Below are 17,792 nucleotides of genomic sequence, written 5' to 3'. Positions count from 1 at the left end.
GCACAGAGGAGGACTTCTCATCTCTGCTCACTGTCTGTAGTTGTGGCAACTCGGCTTAAACGCTCAGTTTGTAGTTTCTGATGCCCCACAGACCTGATGCGAATGATTTATTTATACAGTCTCTGGGTTCAACCCTTTTGTAATGATCTGTATCTTTTTATTAATGCAACAGCAGTTTTTAGGACAAAAAAACATTACATTTTTCTCAGTAACATGACTCTCATGACAGAGAAAACTGAAGATAATAAGGGAATGTCTGCTTAATTATGCTGATAGAACATAATTTGAGAAGAAGAACTAGCTTGTGCTGCACACAATGCAGAGTAAAAATTAATGACGTTTTTAATAACTTAGCAAATGGAAAGGCTGGGATAATTAAAATAAAAAACTTTTGGAGAATGCAGTAATTGAAAATTAATCTTCTGAAAGGTTCATATAAAGTTATAGAGTGTTTGGTGAATCGGGATGTTTGTTTGCTGTCGTCACCTCACTCTCATATGTTCACTCAAGTTTGTTGATGGTGGGCCGTCTCTTATCCTAGAGATCCCACAGTGAGAAAAGTCTACTAACACAATAACAATTAGAGGACAGAACATGCAGACCGAAGACACAGCTGTGTATTACTGTGCCCGTGAACACCAGTGAGACACCCCTGTACATCCCTGTACAGAAAAACGTTTATCAGCAAAAGCAAAAATACAACTGTTCATTGTCTTAGTCTATTCATAGAAGTCTCCTGTAGAATAATTCGAAGTGATGAAGCATAAAGCACAAAGCTGAGATCCTGCGGTTCATCTGGCTGAGCTTTCTCTGTAAATTGAAAGAGTAAGTGATACCACAAAGCAGCTGCATGATGTGTATGAACCGTGCAAATACAAAATTATCCAAAATAAAGCATATGCAAAATTAATACCACAGTGTATTCATGTATTTACACACCTATTTCTATATACGGTCATTTTGTAATTTCATAAAAATATGAACAGAAAATGCTCTATTGTACCCCCTTGTGGAGTAACCGTTAAATGCGTGTCCTAAGAAGCCAGTAAATTGGTTAATTTGAATGGTATATGCACTGGCCAATCAGAGAGTGTAAGAAGGCGGGCTTAGTCCCTGTTATCCAATGGCATACAGGATAGGCGTGGCTTTGCACTGTTCTCCGTTATTGTGCCGCATATTGTATTGGACAATTTTTCTTCCTAATTTACTAACCCATTCATTAAGTACTTGTGCTGAAGCACAAACTTCTGCTGCCACCCAGATCCTGCAATCCTGCAACCAACACTGTTCTCTCCATTTCCTGTTTAGAAGATGACAATCTCCAGCTTCTGTCCACTGAAATACATGCTTCTGGTCCTGTCCTTGTTCTGCAAGCTCTTGTCATAGGGACATTATGCTCCTGCTCCTCACTAGTGTCTCACTGTGTCTCCGAGCGCAGTAATACACAGCTGTGTCTTCAGTCTGCATGTTCTGTCCTCGAATTGTTATTGTGTTAGTAGACGTGTCTCTGGAGATGCTGAACTTATATTTCAGTTTGTCACTGTAGTCTGTGCTCCCATCAGTATAAATGATTCCAATTCACTCCCGAGTTTTTCCTGCAGGTTGTCGAATCCAAGCTGTGTCATAGCTCATAACTGAATATGAAACCTTGCAGTTGATGGAGAGACTCTGGCCTGGCTGGACTGTCATGGAAGCAGGCTGAGTCAGTTCCTCACCATGCACATCTGTGGAGGAAAACACATGGTGAAATCTCACACAATATACACTGCACATTTATTGTTCTTGTAGTAAATGAATAAAATGGATTAAACACTCACAGGAAGCAGCTGCCAGAAGGTGCAGTAGAGATGTAGAGAACATGGTGTGTGTTGTTTGTACTGGGGTCTTCTCTGTTCTCCAAAGTTTAACAGAGTTTAACCACATCACATAAATAGAGTGATGTCCAGCCCTTACACTTGGACTTTCTTATCTGCTGATGATGGGTGGAGAACATATTCAAAACATATTTAAATCAAAAGGAGGAGATTCATCTTATGAAGGATAAAAATTTTCATGACAGAAACCACTTTACCATCTCTTCTCATTTATACATCAATAACTGTTGTATTCTTAGTTCTCATGAAGTTCTGGCTATAAGATTTATATCTACATGCTCTCCACATAAACAGATTGAAAGTGTGTGTAATTTTTGGTATGGTGAGGTTTCTATGATGAGATGTTTATTAAGTCTGCATGGAACGAGAGGAGAGGCGCTGGTGAGGGATCAGCTGTTGACTGCTATAACACAAGTGATCAATGTAACTAATGCTTTGTGAAAGAGAAGTAGAAAATGTTGTCTTGAATTAATAAATAAATTACTGTTCCCAAAATGGTGTGATAGAAGAGGAACACTGATACAAGACTGTTAACTGTAAAATCAGAGTGAAAAACCTGTACTTGTAAGAAAAAAGGTTTTGGGAAGGGTTTTTTGGGGTTTTTTTAGTCGTGTCTCATTTTTATTTGGGTTTCTATTTCTTGTCCATTTTTCTCTCCACTTCTTCAGTTTAGTTTTTTCTCTCCTTTTCTCACTACCTCTAACCCCAGGCAAAATCCTAACATACTGTACCAATCACCCCTCTATAAAGGTATGACAAAGGACATAGTCCAATTCAGATCTTAAGTATCCTAAATGGCAGGTGTTTAATAAACATGGAGATTTCTGGGTAGTTGAATTCTTCCACATGACCTCTCTCTCACTGTGTCTCGGTCGCAGTAATAGACTACAGTTTCTTCTGTCCTTACGCTGTTTATGTGCAGTTACACCTGCATCTCACTGTTGTCTCGTGAGATGGTGAAGCGGGCGTTAGTAATATATGGAGTAGAGAAATATATGCTGGCACTGCCATAAGAGATATGCAACCTATTCCAGCCCTTTTCCAGATGCCTGTCTAATCCAAGTCATAGCTCCTAAATCATCGTTTGTAAATCCAGATGAGTGTCACAGTGACTGACTCTCCAGGTCTCTTAACCACAAAATCAGAGGAGGTCAGGGACTGTACTTAAGAATCTGGAAGAGAAAAGTGGAACTAGGTAATGTTATGTTAGGATGTTTATAAGGACAGAATGGCTCATTTTCATAGTAATTATCACATGAGTCAGAAACGTACATGAAATGAGTTCAAATAAAACTCAGAGTGTGAAAAGACAGATAACATAAATGTGCAGAAAATAGCAGATTAAAACTGATAAGTTTGCAGAGAATTCCCTCTAGCGGCACAAAAGCTTTGACATTGCTAGAACAAGAATAAGAAACTGTAAAGAAACAGGACACAAGATTTTAGCTGTCAATAAAAAACACTTCTCACGTGGAGCAGCAATAAAGAATTCCAAATCCTGTGTTCTGTGTCTAAAAGATGATTGGATATAATATTGGATTGCATTTTTCATCAACAATATAAAATTATGAAACAATAACTGTGTATTCTGTCTGTATGTTCTGTCCTGTTAAATAACTGTTCTTTTAACTTCTGGGAAATCCTTGATATTCTGTACCCATCATCCCAAAGGTGCAATTAAGGCCTACATCCAAACTTTCAAAGCTGGTCTTAAATATTCTGCATGGCAGGGTCACCCAATTCAGATGAATAAGCCTGGAGAATATTGGGAAGAGAACATGGTGGGTTCCTCTGTCTGTCTGGCTGCCGGTGGTGTAGCACGTCCTCTACATCCTCTGTTCTCTACCGATATCGAAATTCTGTTGGTTTAATATTTTAGAGGAAGCTGCCATGATCACTGAGTCAGAATCGATCAAATACTGTGTGCAGTAGAACATTGAATGTACATTGCGTATTGAGTAACTTGAAACACTTTGTAGCCTCATCTCAAAGAATTAAAGCAGTTACTGATGCAGGACAATGAACACAAACTGCTGCAATGATGGTGTGCAATTTATTAATTTCATAATAAGCATGTTAACCTTGGTGGTGTGGTGTGTAAGTGCTGTAGGACTTTGTAGAAGAGAGCTGTGGCTTAAGCCAAGTTTGAGTAAATAAAGGCAATAGAAGGTCTATGGATTTTGTTATAACTCTTCGCTCATTTGAGGCATAATGAAAAAGTCACAGATGCATGAGCTGTATCTGCTCAAATAGCTTAGAGGATTACTTGTGTTTCTTTGTTTCTTGCATGGACATATGGTTCAAGACTCTCTCTGGATTCCTTTATTTCTCTTCGTAATTTCATCGAAATCTCCTAAAGATTAATTCCAGGTGATAAAGCATAAAGCACATAACAGTGATACTGTGGTTTATCTGGTTGAGCTTTGTCTATAAATTGAGAGGCTGCAGATTCAAATCCCAGTCAAATGTCTTAAGAGTAAATTATACCACAAAAGCAGCTGCTTGGGTTGTATAAACTGTGTGAATACATAATTCTTTAAAATAAATCAAATGCAAAATGAAGACCACGGTGTATTTATTTACAGAGCTATTTCTATATATTTGTCATTTTTGTATTTCATAAAAATATGAACCACGAAAAAAATGCTCTATTGTTCCCCCTTGTGGAGAAACCGATACATGCGTGACCAGAGATAAACTGGTTAGTTTGAATTGGATTTGCATTGGCCAATCAGAGAGTATAATATGGCGGGCTTAGACCCCACTATCCAATAAGATACATGGTAGGCGTGGCTTCGTCTTGATCTCCGTTATTGTGTCTCATATTGAAGTTGGCTGTTGAAATGAAACATCGTTGACCGCGTGCCTCCAAAACTTTCATTTAATATTGTGTAGACAGAGAGCGTTTTCACACCAAAATGCAGTTTTCAGATGGATCCGGATTAATGTGGATGTAGACTCAAATAGATGCAGTTTGCTGACCACCTGAACCTGAATTCAGGGAGGTGAAGTAAAAGGTAAAAAAGTAAAAAAGGATAAGAGATTTGTAGTAGTGATAGTTGAAGTGTGTGTGTGTGTGTGTGTGTGTGTGTGTGTGTGTGTGTGTGTGTGTGTGTGTGTGTGTTGAGAACTCTAGGGGAAGTTGACATTTTACATAAAAAAAAAAAGTTTCTTTGAATCCAGTTTTCTGTAGGAGATGCATGTTTCTGTTATTCCACTAGAGGGCACAATGGTGCATGATTGATTGATTAATTTTTTGTGGCACTCGTTTCAAAAGAGACAAAGATTCTATAAGAGCTACAGTATCGTGTTGGATTTTATGGTAGAGGTTTTTGCCTTTGAGCCCAGAGGTTAGTGGTTTAAACATGGCAAATCCCTGTGATTGTGACACTGTTTGGCTGGAAAAATGTGGATTGCGAGTGTGGAAGTGGGGCTGAAGTAAATGATGCTTCTTCAGCATTCAGCTACCCCTTGTTTTAGTCATAGCTTTTGTTCATTTCCAGTTCTTGTTTTTTTCCCCTCCATTGTGGATCTACATTCTGCATCTGCCTTACTTGCTCCTTGGATCTTTCTGTGACAGAATAAGTGTATGTGATGTCTTTCCTTTCAAGGTGTGTCCCTGCCTGTCACCCAGTGTGTCCCCAGGATGGACTTTAACCTGTTTAGAGTGTGTGTGGCAGCGGGGACGTGGCCGAGTGCTAGTTGTTGAATGAAGGGTGCAGCTTGAGAATACTAGCGGTGAGAATCACACACATTTGTGATTTAACTATTCATTTTCTCTGTTTCAGTGCATGACCCAGAGGATAAAAAAGAGGAAAAGAGCAAAAGAGAGAGAGAGAGAGAGAGAGAGAGAAAAGCTGTGTGTGTGTTTGTTTGTGTGTGTGTGTGTACTTGTGTTCAGACTTTGTGAAAGCGTGTTTAAGGCCAAATAAATGCAGTCTTGTTTTTTTGTAAACCACTCACTTGTCTCCTCTTTCTTCCACCGTGAGCCTGCAAGCTCAGTAGACGAGTAAATGAACTTTATTATTCATGCAAGAAATTTACATTTTATTTGTCACATACACATTTATACAGAGTATAAGAAGATAAAAAATAAAGTATAAAAGTATATTAAAATATAATCTGACTGTAGAGTATAAAAAGGTTTAGGATAAAGAAAAATGTGTATATACACACACTGGAAGTAAATGTATATACACATACAACTCGATGATCATATGCACACTGAGCACTAAGGAAAAATCATATATAATATAGTATAATAATTTTGGACTCTCTACTGGACTCTCTACTCGCAGAACTGCCTTTCTACAAGGACCTGGAGAGATTTATTTGATTGTGGTCCATAATGTATTTGCCTCGGTTTTATCACCTGCATGCTATAAATCTCCAGTTCTGACATATTGTAAAGATGTTCTATTCAATAAATATATCTTCTGACTGGGGAGACCATTGCAGAAAACAGAAGGATTTTTTTTACATCAAGTAACAGAAATAATGGCAAAAGAAACTTTGGGAGTTTTTGTAGAGCTAAAGTATGTGAGATGTGGCTCCATCAATATTCATGATAAACTATTTAAAAAACCTGCTGTGCCGAAGCAGTTCACATCTGTGAGCTCAGTGCAACACCCTCATTTTATCATTTTTTTCAGTCCACCTGATTGGAACCCATACTACAGGCCTGAAGCAGGAAAGAAGCTCAGTGGCTTAAGAGCACTGCACTTTATTACCTGTTCAAGTCCTGCTTCAGGTTGTACCAGTGCTTTTCTAAATGTTTTTTCTTATTACAAATGTCTCTCTGCACTGATAGTGGTGAGGAACAGAAGATAAAACCCCTAAAAATCTCATCATAGTCTATAATAGCTGATGGCTCAGTAGTTTAAGACTGGTGCTTACTGATATCTGGAACAGAGGTTCAAACCTCGCTTCAGGTAATGGTTGAGCCTCTTCATTTGTTTTGTTCTTTATGACAAAGTTCTCTATGTGCTAGTAGTGGTGTAGAACAGGAGATAAACCCCCTAAAAAAAGCAGCGCGACATGTCAACTCCGATAGCCCGGTGGGTTAAGCGTCGATACCCATTGCGGGTACTGAACCTCGGTTCAAGGCCGCCACTGAGCAGTAGGTTCTGTGCTTGGGTGGGACTGTAAACTCCGGCAGAAAGAAAGAAAGAGAGAGAAAGTCCGGTCTGTCCCACCTGGGCCTCCTGGAGAGGTGAAACAGGGGGTTATGCTGCTCTGGGCTTTCTCTTGTTTATTTATATATATATATATATGTATTATTGTTATATATTTTCTTTTTTTTTTTTTTTTACTTACCCCCCTCTCACATATTATTTCACTATCATCATTCGTCCAACTTTCCTACATTATACATTTATATATTACTATATATCTCACTACATCCTTATTATTTAAAAAAAAGTCATATGATTATATGTCAATTGCATTATTGTCCTTCTCTTGACTTAAATACTATAAAATTCCAAGGTTTACATAAACCATCCCCAGGTCTCATTGCTGCTTAAGGCCAAAATGCTTGAGCTTGGATTTGAACCATACTACCAATCTCTAATCCAATCCTAAACCTACTCAGCCACAAACAAAAACAAAAATCCTGCATGTTTTTAACATTTATTTGTTCATCATATCGCAGGAAAGGAGAACAACTACCATTTATGAGGGGTTTGAACCTAGAAGCTCAACACCATTCTGACAGCGTTAATCATCCAAGCTACCGGGGAAGACACATGAAATGTGTTTTTTCCTCAAATTTATTTTAAACGAGCCACCGGGGGGAGACAAAGAGACTCATTTTCAATTTTTTTTTAATCTTGTTGGCTCCTCATCTAAACAAGAAGATGATCTAAACGGGATTCGAAACCAGAAACTGATCAATACAATCGCTGCACTAACCAATTGAGCCACCGGAGGGAGACAAAGAGCTTGCTTTTTTTTTTTCTCTCAGTGGGAAACAAGAGGAAATGGGGTTCGAACCCAGAAACTCAACAACATAACAACATGGTAGCACTAACCAACCGAGCCACATGGAGAGACGAACAGACACACATTTGACATCTATTTTTTTCCCCTAACATACACCATATTTATTCCAGTACATGTTCAATAAAGTTAGCAATATCTTTTTAATTTTTTTTATCAGTGCTGTAGCTGAGGCTTTTTTTGTTGCTTTTTTCTCATTCATTCTCTTCCAAATACAGCACTCTATCCATATCTACTTATCTTTCTAACCCTTTATCATGACTCCTGTTCCTGTGTAGTGTAGTGGTTAGAGTTACCGGTTTTGCTACACAACAGTCTTGGATCAGATTTTAGTTTAGTTTTCTTTTTTATTATTATTAAAAACCAGAAGGTTTTTTAAAACTATTTTATTTATCATTCCACCAGTAATGGTAGAATCAAGGATTTTAACCAGCACCCCTGAAGCAGGTTTATTGTTTGTTTAATACAAGTAATTGAAAGAAGCCAAATGAGGATTTGAACCCTAAACATCACAGTTAACAGCAATTTAGGATTATTCCCCTGAGCCATTACTTCTGGCTTCTGAACTTTCTACTGCTGGGTTGAACATAAAGTAATCAACATACAACATATAAATTGTTCCTGTACACATTCAAAAAGTATGAAATATTTTATGTCTGTTTCAGTGAAACAGGAGTTTTAACATATTAACAGCAGGGGATTAATTTCTTTCAACTTTCTCTTATTCATTCTCACCCAAATATAGCACTCTCTCCACACCTGAGGCAGATATGAACTGAGGTTCACACCTGTTACAGGTACAAACATTTATTCCACTTATCCCACACTGGTTCTTTTATGGGGTAAAATATAAGAGAAAAGTATCTTTATCTGCTTCAAAGGTTCAGGATGGTATTTATTTATTTTTTTTTACTAATGCTGTAGCTCTTATTTTTATATCAACACCAACCTACAGCACTTTCTCCATACCTGAGACAGATACGAACTGAGGTTCACACCTGTGACAAGTACAGACATTTATTCCACTGAGCCATTTGAGCAGACACCAGAACACTATTGTTTATGGGGTTTAACTTTTGTTGAAAAAAAATCACAAAAAAACACATCATTTATAAAGATGCTTTAGTCTCCTGAAATTGTACAATTTCTATAGGAGGTTTATCTTTTGTTTAATGCAATCACCAATACAAGTCATTCATAAAGAAGCTTTTATATCACCTAAAGCAGGATTTGAACCCTAATCATTACAACCCAAGAAACCTCAGTCTTAGACCTCTGAGCTTCCAAGTCTGGCTTTTATTTAAGGAGTTTAATCTTTTATTTAAAACCAGTTAAGAGATCAACATTACACCTTTATCTACTGCTGGGTTTAACAATTAACATACAACATATTATTTGTTCCTGTGACAGGTACAAATTAAAATTTAGTTTGAAATGTGTTTTGTCTGCTTCTTTTTTTATCAGTGCTGTAGCTGTTTTTTTTAATTTATTTTTTTACTTTTTTCTCTTGTTCATTCCCACCCAGCTACAGCACTCTCACCATACCTGAGGCAGATACAAATTAAGGTTCACACCTGCGACAAATAAAGACAATTATTCCATTTAACCACTGGAGCAGACATCCAGCGGGTTTATCTTTTATTTAATACCAGCTCAGAGATACACTGTACACCATATTTTGCGTTCAAAATATAATTTCAGTACACATTAAAAAAAAAGTAAAAACAAATATTTTGAGTGCACACCAGAGAGTCAGGAAAGTTTTGTTTTCAGCACTTATTACAGTGTGAGTTTTCTCCTTTTATTAATTCCCACCCAACTCTTCTGTAGGAGATGCATGTTTCTGCATGTTTATGCATGTTTCACTGTTTGATGAGAGAAAAGCTGTGTGTGTGTGTGTGTGTGTGTGTGTGTGTCTACTTGTGTTCAGACTTTGTGAAAGCGTGTTTAAGGCCGAATAAATGCAGTCTTGTTTTTTTGTAAACCACTCACTTGTCTCCTCTTTCTTCCACCCTGAGCCTGCAAGCTCAGTAGACGAGTAAATGAACTTTAATATTCCTGCAAGAAATTAAAATTTTATTTGTCACATACACATTTATACAGAGTATAAGAACATAAAAATAAAGTATAAAAGTATATTAAAATATAATCTGACTGTAGAGTATGAAAAGGTTTAGGATAAAGAAAAATATGTGTATATACACACACTGGAAGTAAATGTATATACACATACAACTCGATGATCATATGCACAATGAGGACTAAGGAAAAATCATATATAATATAGTATAATAATATGGACTCTCTACTGGACTCTCTATTCTCAGAACTGCCTTTCTACAAGGACCTGGAAACATTTATTTGATTGTGGTCCATAATGTATTTGCCTCGGTTTTGTCACCTGCATGCTATAAATCTCCAGTTCTGCCATATTGTGAAGATGTTCTATTCAATTAATATATTCTGACTGGGAAGACCATTGCAGAAAAGAGAAGGAATTTTTAACATTAAGTAACAGAAATAATGGCAAAAGAAACTTTGGGAGTTTTTGTAGAGCTAAAGTATGTAAGATGTGGCTCCATCAATATTCATGATAAACTATTCAAAAAACCTGCTGTGCCAGAAGCAGTTCACATCTGTGAGCTCAGTACAACACCCTCATTTTATCATTTTTTTCAGTCCACCTGATTAGAACCCATACTACAGGCCTGAGGCAGGAAAGACGCTCAGTGGCTTAAGAATGCTGCTCTTTATTACCTGTATGCCTGGTTCAAGTCCTGCTTAATGTTATACCAGTGCTTCTCTAAATAGTTTGTTCTTATTACAAATGTCTCTCTGCTCTAGTAGTGGTGTAGAACAGAAGATAAACCCCCTAAAAAAAGGAGCGAGACTTGTCAGCTCTGATAGCTCGGTGGGTTAAGCGTCGATACCCATTGCGGGTACTGAACCTCGGTTCAAGGCCGCCACTGAGCAGTAGGTGCTGTGCTTGGGTGGGACTGTAAACTCCGGCAGAAAGAAAGAAAGAGAGAGAAAGTCCGGTCTGTCCCACCTGGGCCTCCTGGAGAGGTGAAACAGGGGGTTATGCTGCTCTGGGCTTTCTCTTGTCTATATATATATATATATATATATATATATATATGTGTATTATTGTTATATATTTTCTTTTTTTTTTTTTTTTTTTTTTTTACTTACCCCACTCTCACATATTATTTCACTATTATCATTCGTCCTACTTTCCTACATTATATATTACTATATATCTCACTACATACTTATTATTTAAAAAAAAGTCATATGATTATATGTCAATTGCATTATTGTCCTTCTCTTGACTTAAATACTATAAAATACTTACGTTTACATAAACCATCCCCAGGTCTCATTGCTGCTTGAGGCCAAAATGCTTGAGCTTGGATTTGAACCATGAAGAAAACCACACTACTAATCTCTAATCCAATCCTAAACCAACTGAGCCACAAACAAAGACAAGAAGCCTGCTTGCTTTTAACATTTATTTGTTCATCATATCGCAGGAAAAGAGAACAAAGAACACACATACCATTTATGATGGGTTTGAACCTAGAATCTCAACACCACTCTGACAGCATTTATCATCCAAGCTACCAGGGAAGACAAACAAAACCTGTTTTGACCCCAAATTTATTTTTTTCCCCTCTTGTGGAAACCGAGAACAAAGAACACACGGATCATATGAACAGGGTTCGAGTCCAGAAACTCCACCACAACACAATCGCTGCACTAACCAAACGAGCCACCGGAGGGAGACAAAGAGACTTCTTTTCATTTATTTTTTTTATCTTCTTGTTGGATCATCATCTAAACAAGATGATCTAAACGGGATTCGAAAGCAGAAACTGATCAATACAATCGCTGCACTAACCAATTGAACCACCGGAGGGAGACAAAGAGCTTGCTTTTTTTTTTTTTTACACTTTTTTTTTCTCAGTGGGAAACAAGAGGAAACGGGGTTCGAACCCAGAAACTAAACAACACAACATCATCGTAGCACTATCCAACCGAGCCACATGGAGAGACGAATATAACACATTTTACATGAATTTTTTTCTTAACATACACCATATTTATTCCTGTACATGTTCAACAAAGTTAGAAATATCTTTTTTATTTTTTTTATCACTGCTGTAGTTGAGGCTTTTTTTGTTGCTTTTTTTTTCTCATTCATTCTCTTCCGAATACAGCACTCTATTAATATCTACTTATCTTTCTAACCCTTCATCATGACTCCTGTTCCTGTGTAGTGTAGTGGTTAGAGTTACCGTCTTTGCTCCCCAACAGTCTTGGTTCAAATTTTAGTCTAGTTTTTTATTTTTTATTATTATTAAAAACCAGAAAGTTTTTAAAAAACTATTTTATTTTTCATTCCACCAGTAATGGTAGAATCAAGGATTTTATCCAGCATCATTGAAGCAGGTTTATTGTTTGTTTAATACAAATAATTGATAAAGAAGCCAAATGAGGATTTACACCCTAAACATCACAGTTAACAGCAATTTAGGATTATCCCCCTAAACCATTAACTCTGGCTTCTGACTTAGCTACTGCTGGGTTAAACATAAAGTAATCAACATACAACATATAATTTGTTCCTGTACACATTCAAAAAGTATGAAATATTTTATTTCTGTTTCAGTGAAACATGAGTTTTAACATATTAACAGCAGGGGATTAATTTCTTTCAACTTTCTCTTATTCATTCTCACCCAACTATAGCACTCTCTCCACACCTGAGGCAGATATGAACTGAGGTTCACACCTGTTACAGGTACAGACATTTATTCCACTTATCCCACACTGTTTTTTTTATGGGGTAAAATATAATAGAAAATTATCTTTATCTGCTTCAAAGGATCAGGAAGGTATTTATTTTTTTTTTACCAATGCTGTAGCTCTTATTTTTATATCAACACCAACCTACAGCACTTTCTCCATACCTGAGACAGATACGAACTGAGGTTCACATCTGTGACAAGTACAGACATTTATTCCACTGAGCCATTTGAGCAGACACCAGAACACTATTGTTTATGGGGTTTAACTTTTGTTTAATACAATCGCTAAATAAACTTATAATTTATAAAGATGCTTTAGTCTCCTGAAATTGTACAATTTCTATATGAGGTTTATCTTTTGTTTAATGCAATCACCAATACAAGTCATTCATAAAGAAGCTTTTATATCACCTAAAGCAGGATTTGAACCCTAATCATTACAACCCAAGAAACCTCAGTCTTAGACCACTGAGCTTCCAAGTCTGGCTTTTATTTAAGGAGTTTAATCTTTTATTTAAAACCAGTTAAGAGATCAACGTTACACCTTTATCTACTGCTGGGTTTAACAAACAATTAACATACAACATATTATTTGTTCCTGTGACAGGTACAAATGTTTAAACCATCCAGAGATGGTTTTTAGCGGTTTATCTTAAATTTTATGAAAATCCCCAATACAAATATTTAATAAAGACCTTTTGAGATCATCCAAAGCAGGATTTGAACCATAATAATTACACTCAAAGACTCCACACTTTTAGACATCTGAGCCATCAAGCATGGCTGTTTTTTAGCTTTAAAATAAGGTGGTTTGTCTTTTATTTACCAGCAGCTTAGAGGTTGTCTGCTTTTTTTTTTATCAGTGCTGTAGCTGTTGCTGGGTAATTTTTCGGGGTGTTTATCTTTTGATAAAGAACTTTTGAGATAATCCAAAGTAGGATTCTAACTATAAGCATCACAGTCAGTCATTGACCTCTGAGCCATCAAGTCTGCTCAGTAAGGATTTTTGTTTTCTAACGGGGGGGTTTATCTTAATAAAATTACCAATACAAATAATTGAGAAAGAAGCTTTGGAATTATCCAAACCAGGATTTAAACACTAATCATGGACGTGACTGTTAAAGAAAAGCATGTGTGATTGTTTTGTGGTGTTGAAACAGGTTTATATTTTCTTGAAAGAATATTTTTTAACCAACCCAAAGCAGGATTGCCATGTTGCCAGCGAACATTATCTGCCATCAGGTTGCTGATATCCAAGTAAGCCCACTGCTGGGTGACAAAAACGCCTGAAGTGAGGTTTGCAGTGAGTGATCATCAGTGCTTGGATATAGTCCATGCATTTTATCTAGATTTCTCTGTAAGATTTTCCTTTTAAAACATGATGAGCACTGTTCACTCATTACTTTCTTCACTGTCCATGAAGCACAATGACACAAAACACAACAAACTGATAAAATGTTGTATTTCTGCTTTTGCTGCTATACATTTTTCTCTACAGGATGCCCTCTATAGGTGCAAAAAAACATGTCCATATTATTTCTTTTCTTGCAGATGTGTGTTTTGGACTGAGCTGAGTTTGTTGAGCTCCTTTTACTGATACCAACATCCACTTTACACAGCTCTGATTCCAAAAAATGCAGAAAAGCTTTGGAATGTGGCTTTTTTAATTAAATACAAGCCTCTTTATGAAATATTTGTAATAAATGTTGTGCTTTAACACTTGCCCTACAAAACAATGTTCGCAATTATTTATTTTAATTACACTTATTTATTATTCAATTACATTTCAAAAATAATAAATAAGTCTATTGGACATTCTGTTCTAATGTACACTGTATGAGGTGTTTTTGTACAGAGATGTTGTTGACGTGTATCACTGTGGGCCGTGAGCGCAGTAATACACAGCTGTGTCTTTAGTCTGCATTTTCTGTCCTGTTAATTTTACTGTGTTGCTGGACGTGTCTCTGGTAACCTGAAACCTACTTTTCAGTTGCTCACTGTAGTAAGTGATACCATCACCACATATTGATCCGATCCACTCCAGAGATTTTCCTGCAGGTTGTCGTATCCATTCTGTACAGTATCCGCTTACAGTTACTGAATATCCAGACACTTTACAGGTCAGAGTCAGTGACTGACCAGGGGTTAATACTGTGGATCTGGTCTGGATCAGCTCAACACAGTGAACACCTGTTAAAGAAAAGTTATTTAAATGTTGTAAAAGTGAAAATCTATAAGTTACCAAAACTGTATTATATGTTAAATGTAGAAACACTTACAGTGTACGGCTGCCAGCAGCAGCAGCAGTAGTGATGTAGAGATCATGGTGTGTGTTGATGCAGAATCAGTAAAAGCTTTTGGTCTGTGTTGCTTAAATATAAAACAGGAAAGGACATTTGCATAGAGACTCTCCTTATCTTACGGGACATTTGAAGCAATCTTACATTTCAGAATCAGTATCCCTTACTGGATCCATGAGCAGATGTGGAAAGAATAATAAAATATTCTACTCAGGTAAAAGCACTGTTACTTTAATCAGATTTTACAAAAGTACATGTATTTGCTGGTCTAAAAACCTACTCAGCTAAAAGTAAAAAGTAGCTAATTTAAAATAAAAGAAACACCTTTAGAAATTAAAGTGCAATCTTTCGCAAGTATTGCAGTGGGCTTGTATGTATTTTTGTGTATCTGTCACATCTACATTCACACAGTTAAATATGATGTAACTGAATATGATTTTTTTAACTATTTCCATTCAAACAGGTGAAAATGTTGAGGGGATCATTAACATTATGAATTAAGAAGAAAAAACGTCATATTCTGGCTACAGATCAAACAAACAAAGAACCATTTATGAATTGCTTTTACAGATTAGAAAATCAAAAGTTTGTTTATTTCATTAGCAAAAAAGCAACTGTACAGTCCATGACTTGTGTCTAATGTGAGTTATGCACTTTCACAAAAAAATAAAAAATCTCCTGTTATAATGTCATTTAAAAGAGAGAAATTGCAAATGCAATTTTAAGATTCAGACGAAACATCAGCAGATCTATTCTAAAATATAACACTTTTCATTCCTTTTATATGATACTTAATTCATGACACTGGTAATGGAGCTAGCGTAATGGTATAGTGACAATTTTCACCCCAGACCCTGTTAATTTCCAACCAACATTTGCAATCTCATGCATTGATGCAATGCAAAAGGTTTGTGCAGGTTTGATGTCGAGTTTTTTAACCTGCCAATTCAGTCATCTTCGGCAAACAGCTCACACTGCACAATAAAGCTGTTGACTTTCTTGCACATGGAGTCAAAGTACACCATTGTACCATCGTGAATAATAATTCGCTTGAATAATACGTTTTACAACATTAGCGCCAGAAATTATTTCAGACATAGCTTTAACTGCGACAGAATACTGTTTCAACTTCCAGTGGATAAACATCGGGGTAAGCAACTGATAGAATTTCCATTTTATCTTCATTAAAACAGCTTCATACAGGCTTAGGAACCATAACACAAAAAGCATAACATAAAGCACTTTTTTTTTTTTGGAAAAGCTAGGTGATTAGCTGACTTCCTCATTTTAGTCTCTCCTCTTTTTCAAGATTTTCTTGACATCCTGATTTTCTCTACACTATTCTTGAGTTTTGCGTCTACCAGATGTGCGACGAGTAAGAAATTCTGAAGCTGGTCTGAGCAGTAGTTTCCAGGCTGCGATTGTTTGATTCCCCCTCGCATTATTTTTCTTTCTTTCTTTTTTACTTATTAACAGAAATGACTTATAATGTTCTGAAATACAATACTTTAAACAAAACATTCTGAAGTAAAATTATTATTATTTTTTTTAAAGTAGAAGTACACAAAACACGACTCAATTACGGTAACATGAGTAAATGTAATTCATTATTTTCCAGCTCTGGAAATCAGAGAAGGTTGACTTTTTATAGGGGGTAATGGTTTGTTATATACCAGCTGAAAGAGCGCAAAGAAAGAAAACAAAACCACCTGAATCCTAAATCTATTTCCGATTTCTTTCCATTGTAAAGTTCAATGCTGTGATAACAAAACAGTTGTTAGCCATTCGTTTACACTTTATCCTTTTATTTTCAAGTGATTTATAATCCATAATCCACGATCCATGATTAAATGCTGCATCATTCACATATCACATTTAAATCCTGGAACTATCTTAAGGAGTTTATCGAATGAAGAGATTATTTCTGATATTTCTTAATGCTGAGTGTGAATGATGATGTTTATAATAAATGTCTGTGGGGTTCAGTTTCCTGATGAGGGAATATTTACAGCTCATGAGGAAGTGCTTGTGTAAGTTGTTGTACAGCTCTGCAGTCTGTTGTATCAGTGTGTGTCACGTGTACAGTAATAAACAGCCATGTCTTCAGCTTTCAGACTCTTCACTTCTAGATACAGCATGTTTTTATTGGTGTCTTTAGTGATGGAGAACTGGCCCTGTAGAGACTGAGAGAATGCTGTGCCAGTGCCAGTATCAATGCGCCCAATCCACTCCAGTCCTCGTCCTGGTTTCTGACGGATCCAGTGCATGTAGTAGCTGCTCATTGAAAATCCAGAGACAGTACAGGACACAGTGACTGACTCTCCAGGTCTCTTCACCACAGCAGCAGAGGAGGTCAGGGACTGTCCATAAGAATCTGGAAGAGAAGAGTAGAACTAGGTTATGTTATGATATAATGTTTATAATCACAGAATGGTTTATTTTCCTAGTAATCATCACATGAAATATTCAGAAACCTACATGAGATGAGTCCAAATAAAATCCAATGTCTTAAAATCATCCTTCTCTGAGTTGTGCTTTAATCAGATTTAAAGTGGATGGGAGTGATATCTATCACAGAGCTCACTGGAAACTAGAAGAGACAAGAACATGTTCTTTATACCCAACTCTATTTGAATAGGGAGTGTCCATGACCACTATAGATGTATTAAATCCACAACCACAGCTCAGTGTAGAGATAAATGGATATTGATAATGACTGAACATTGTGTAAAACCATTTACTTTGGATGAACCCTCACTTATGCAATGAATACATAAAAAAAAAAACAATTTGAATAATATCATCTT

The 17,792-nt window shown here is 36.5% G+C and overlaps 1 long non-coding RNA gene and 1 gene segment (V, D, J or C); one reads left to right on the top strand and one right to left on the bottom strand.

Annotated features, from left to right (window-relative positions):
• The first annotated feature begins 4,704 nt into the window (after window positions 1–4,704).
• Window positions 4,705–5,832, top strand: LOC124396504. Its single transcript, XR_006927781.1, has 2 exons — window positions 4,705–4,891; window positions 5,663–5,832. It is a non-coding gene; the product is annotated as an uncharacterized LOC124396504 (long non-coding RNA).
• Window positions 5,833–17,048: 11,216 nt separating this feature from the next.
• LOC124396587 lies at window positions 17,049–17,580 on the bottom strand. The segment is given in 2 exon segments: window positions 17,049–17,359; window positions 17,464–17,580. Coding segments are annotated over 2 exon segments (351 nt in total).
• Window positions 17,581–17,792: the final 212 nt, after the last annotated feature.

The sequence above is a fragment of the Silurus meridionalis genome, chromosome 14, assembly GCF_014805685.1.
Source record: "Silurus meridionalis isolate SWU-2019-XX chromosome 14, ASM1480568v1, whole genome shotgun sequence".
Lineage (NCBI taxonomy): Eukaryota > Metazoa > Chordata > Actinopteri > Siluriformes > Siluridae > Silurus > Silurus meridionalis.
Note: the sequence above shows the minus strand (reverse complement) of the source record. Positions and strands in the feature narration are given on the sequence as shown.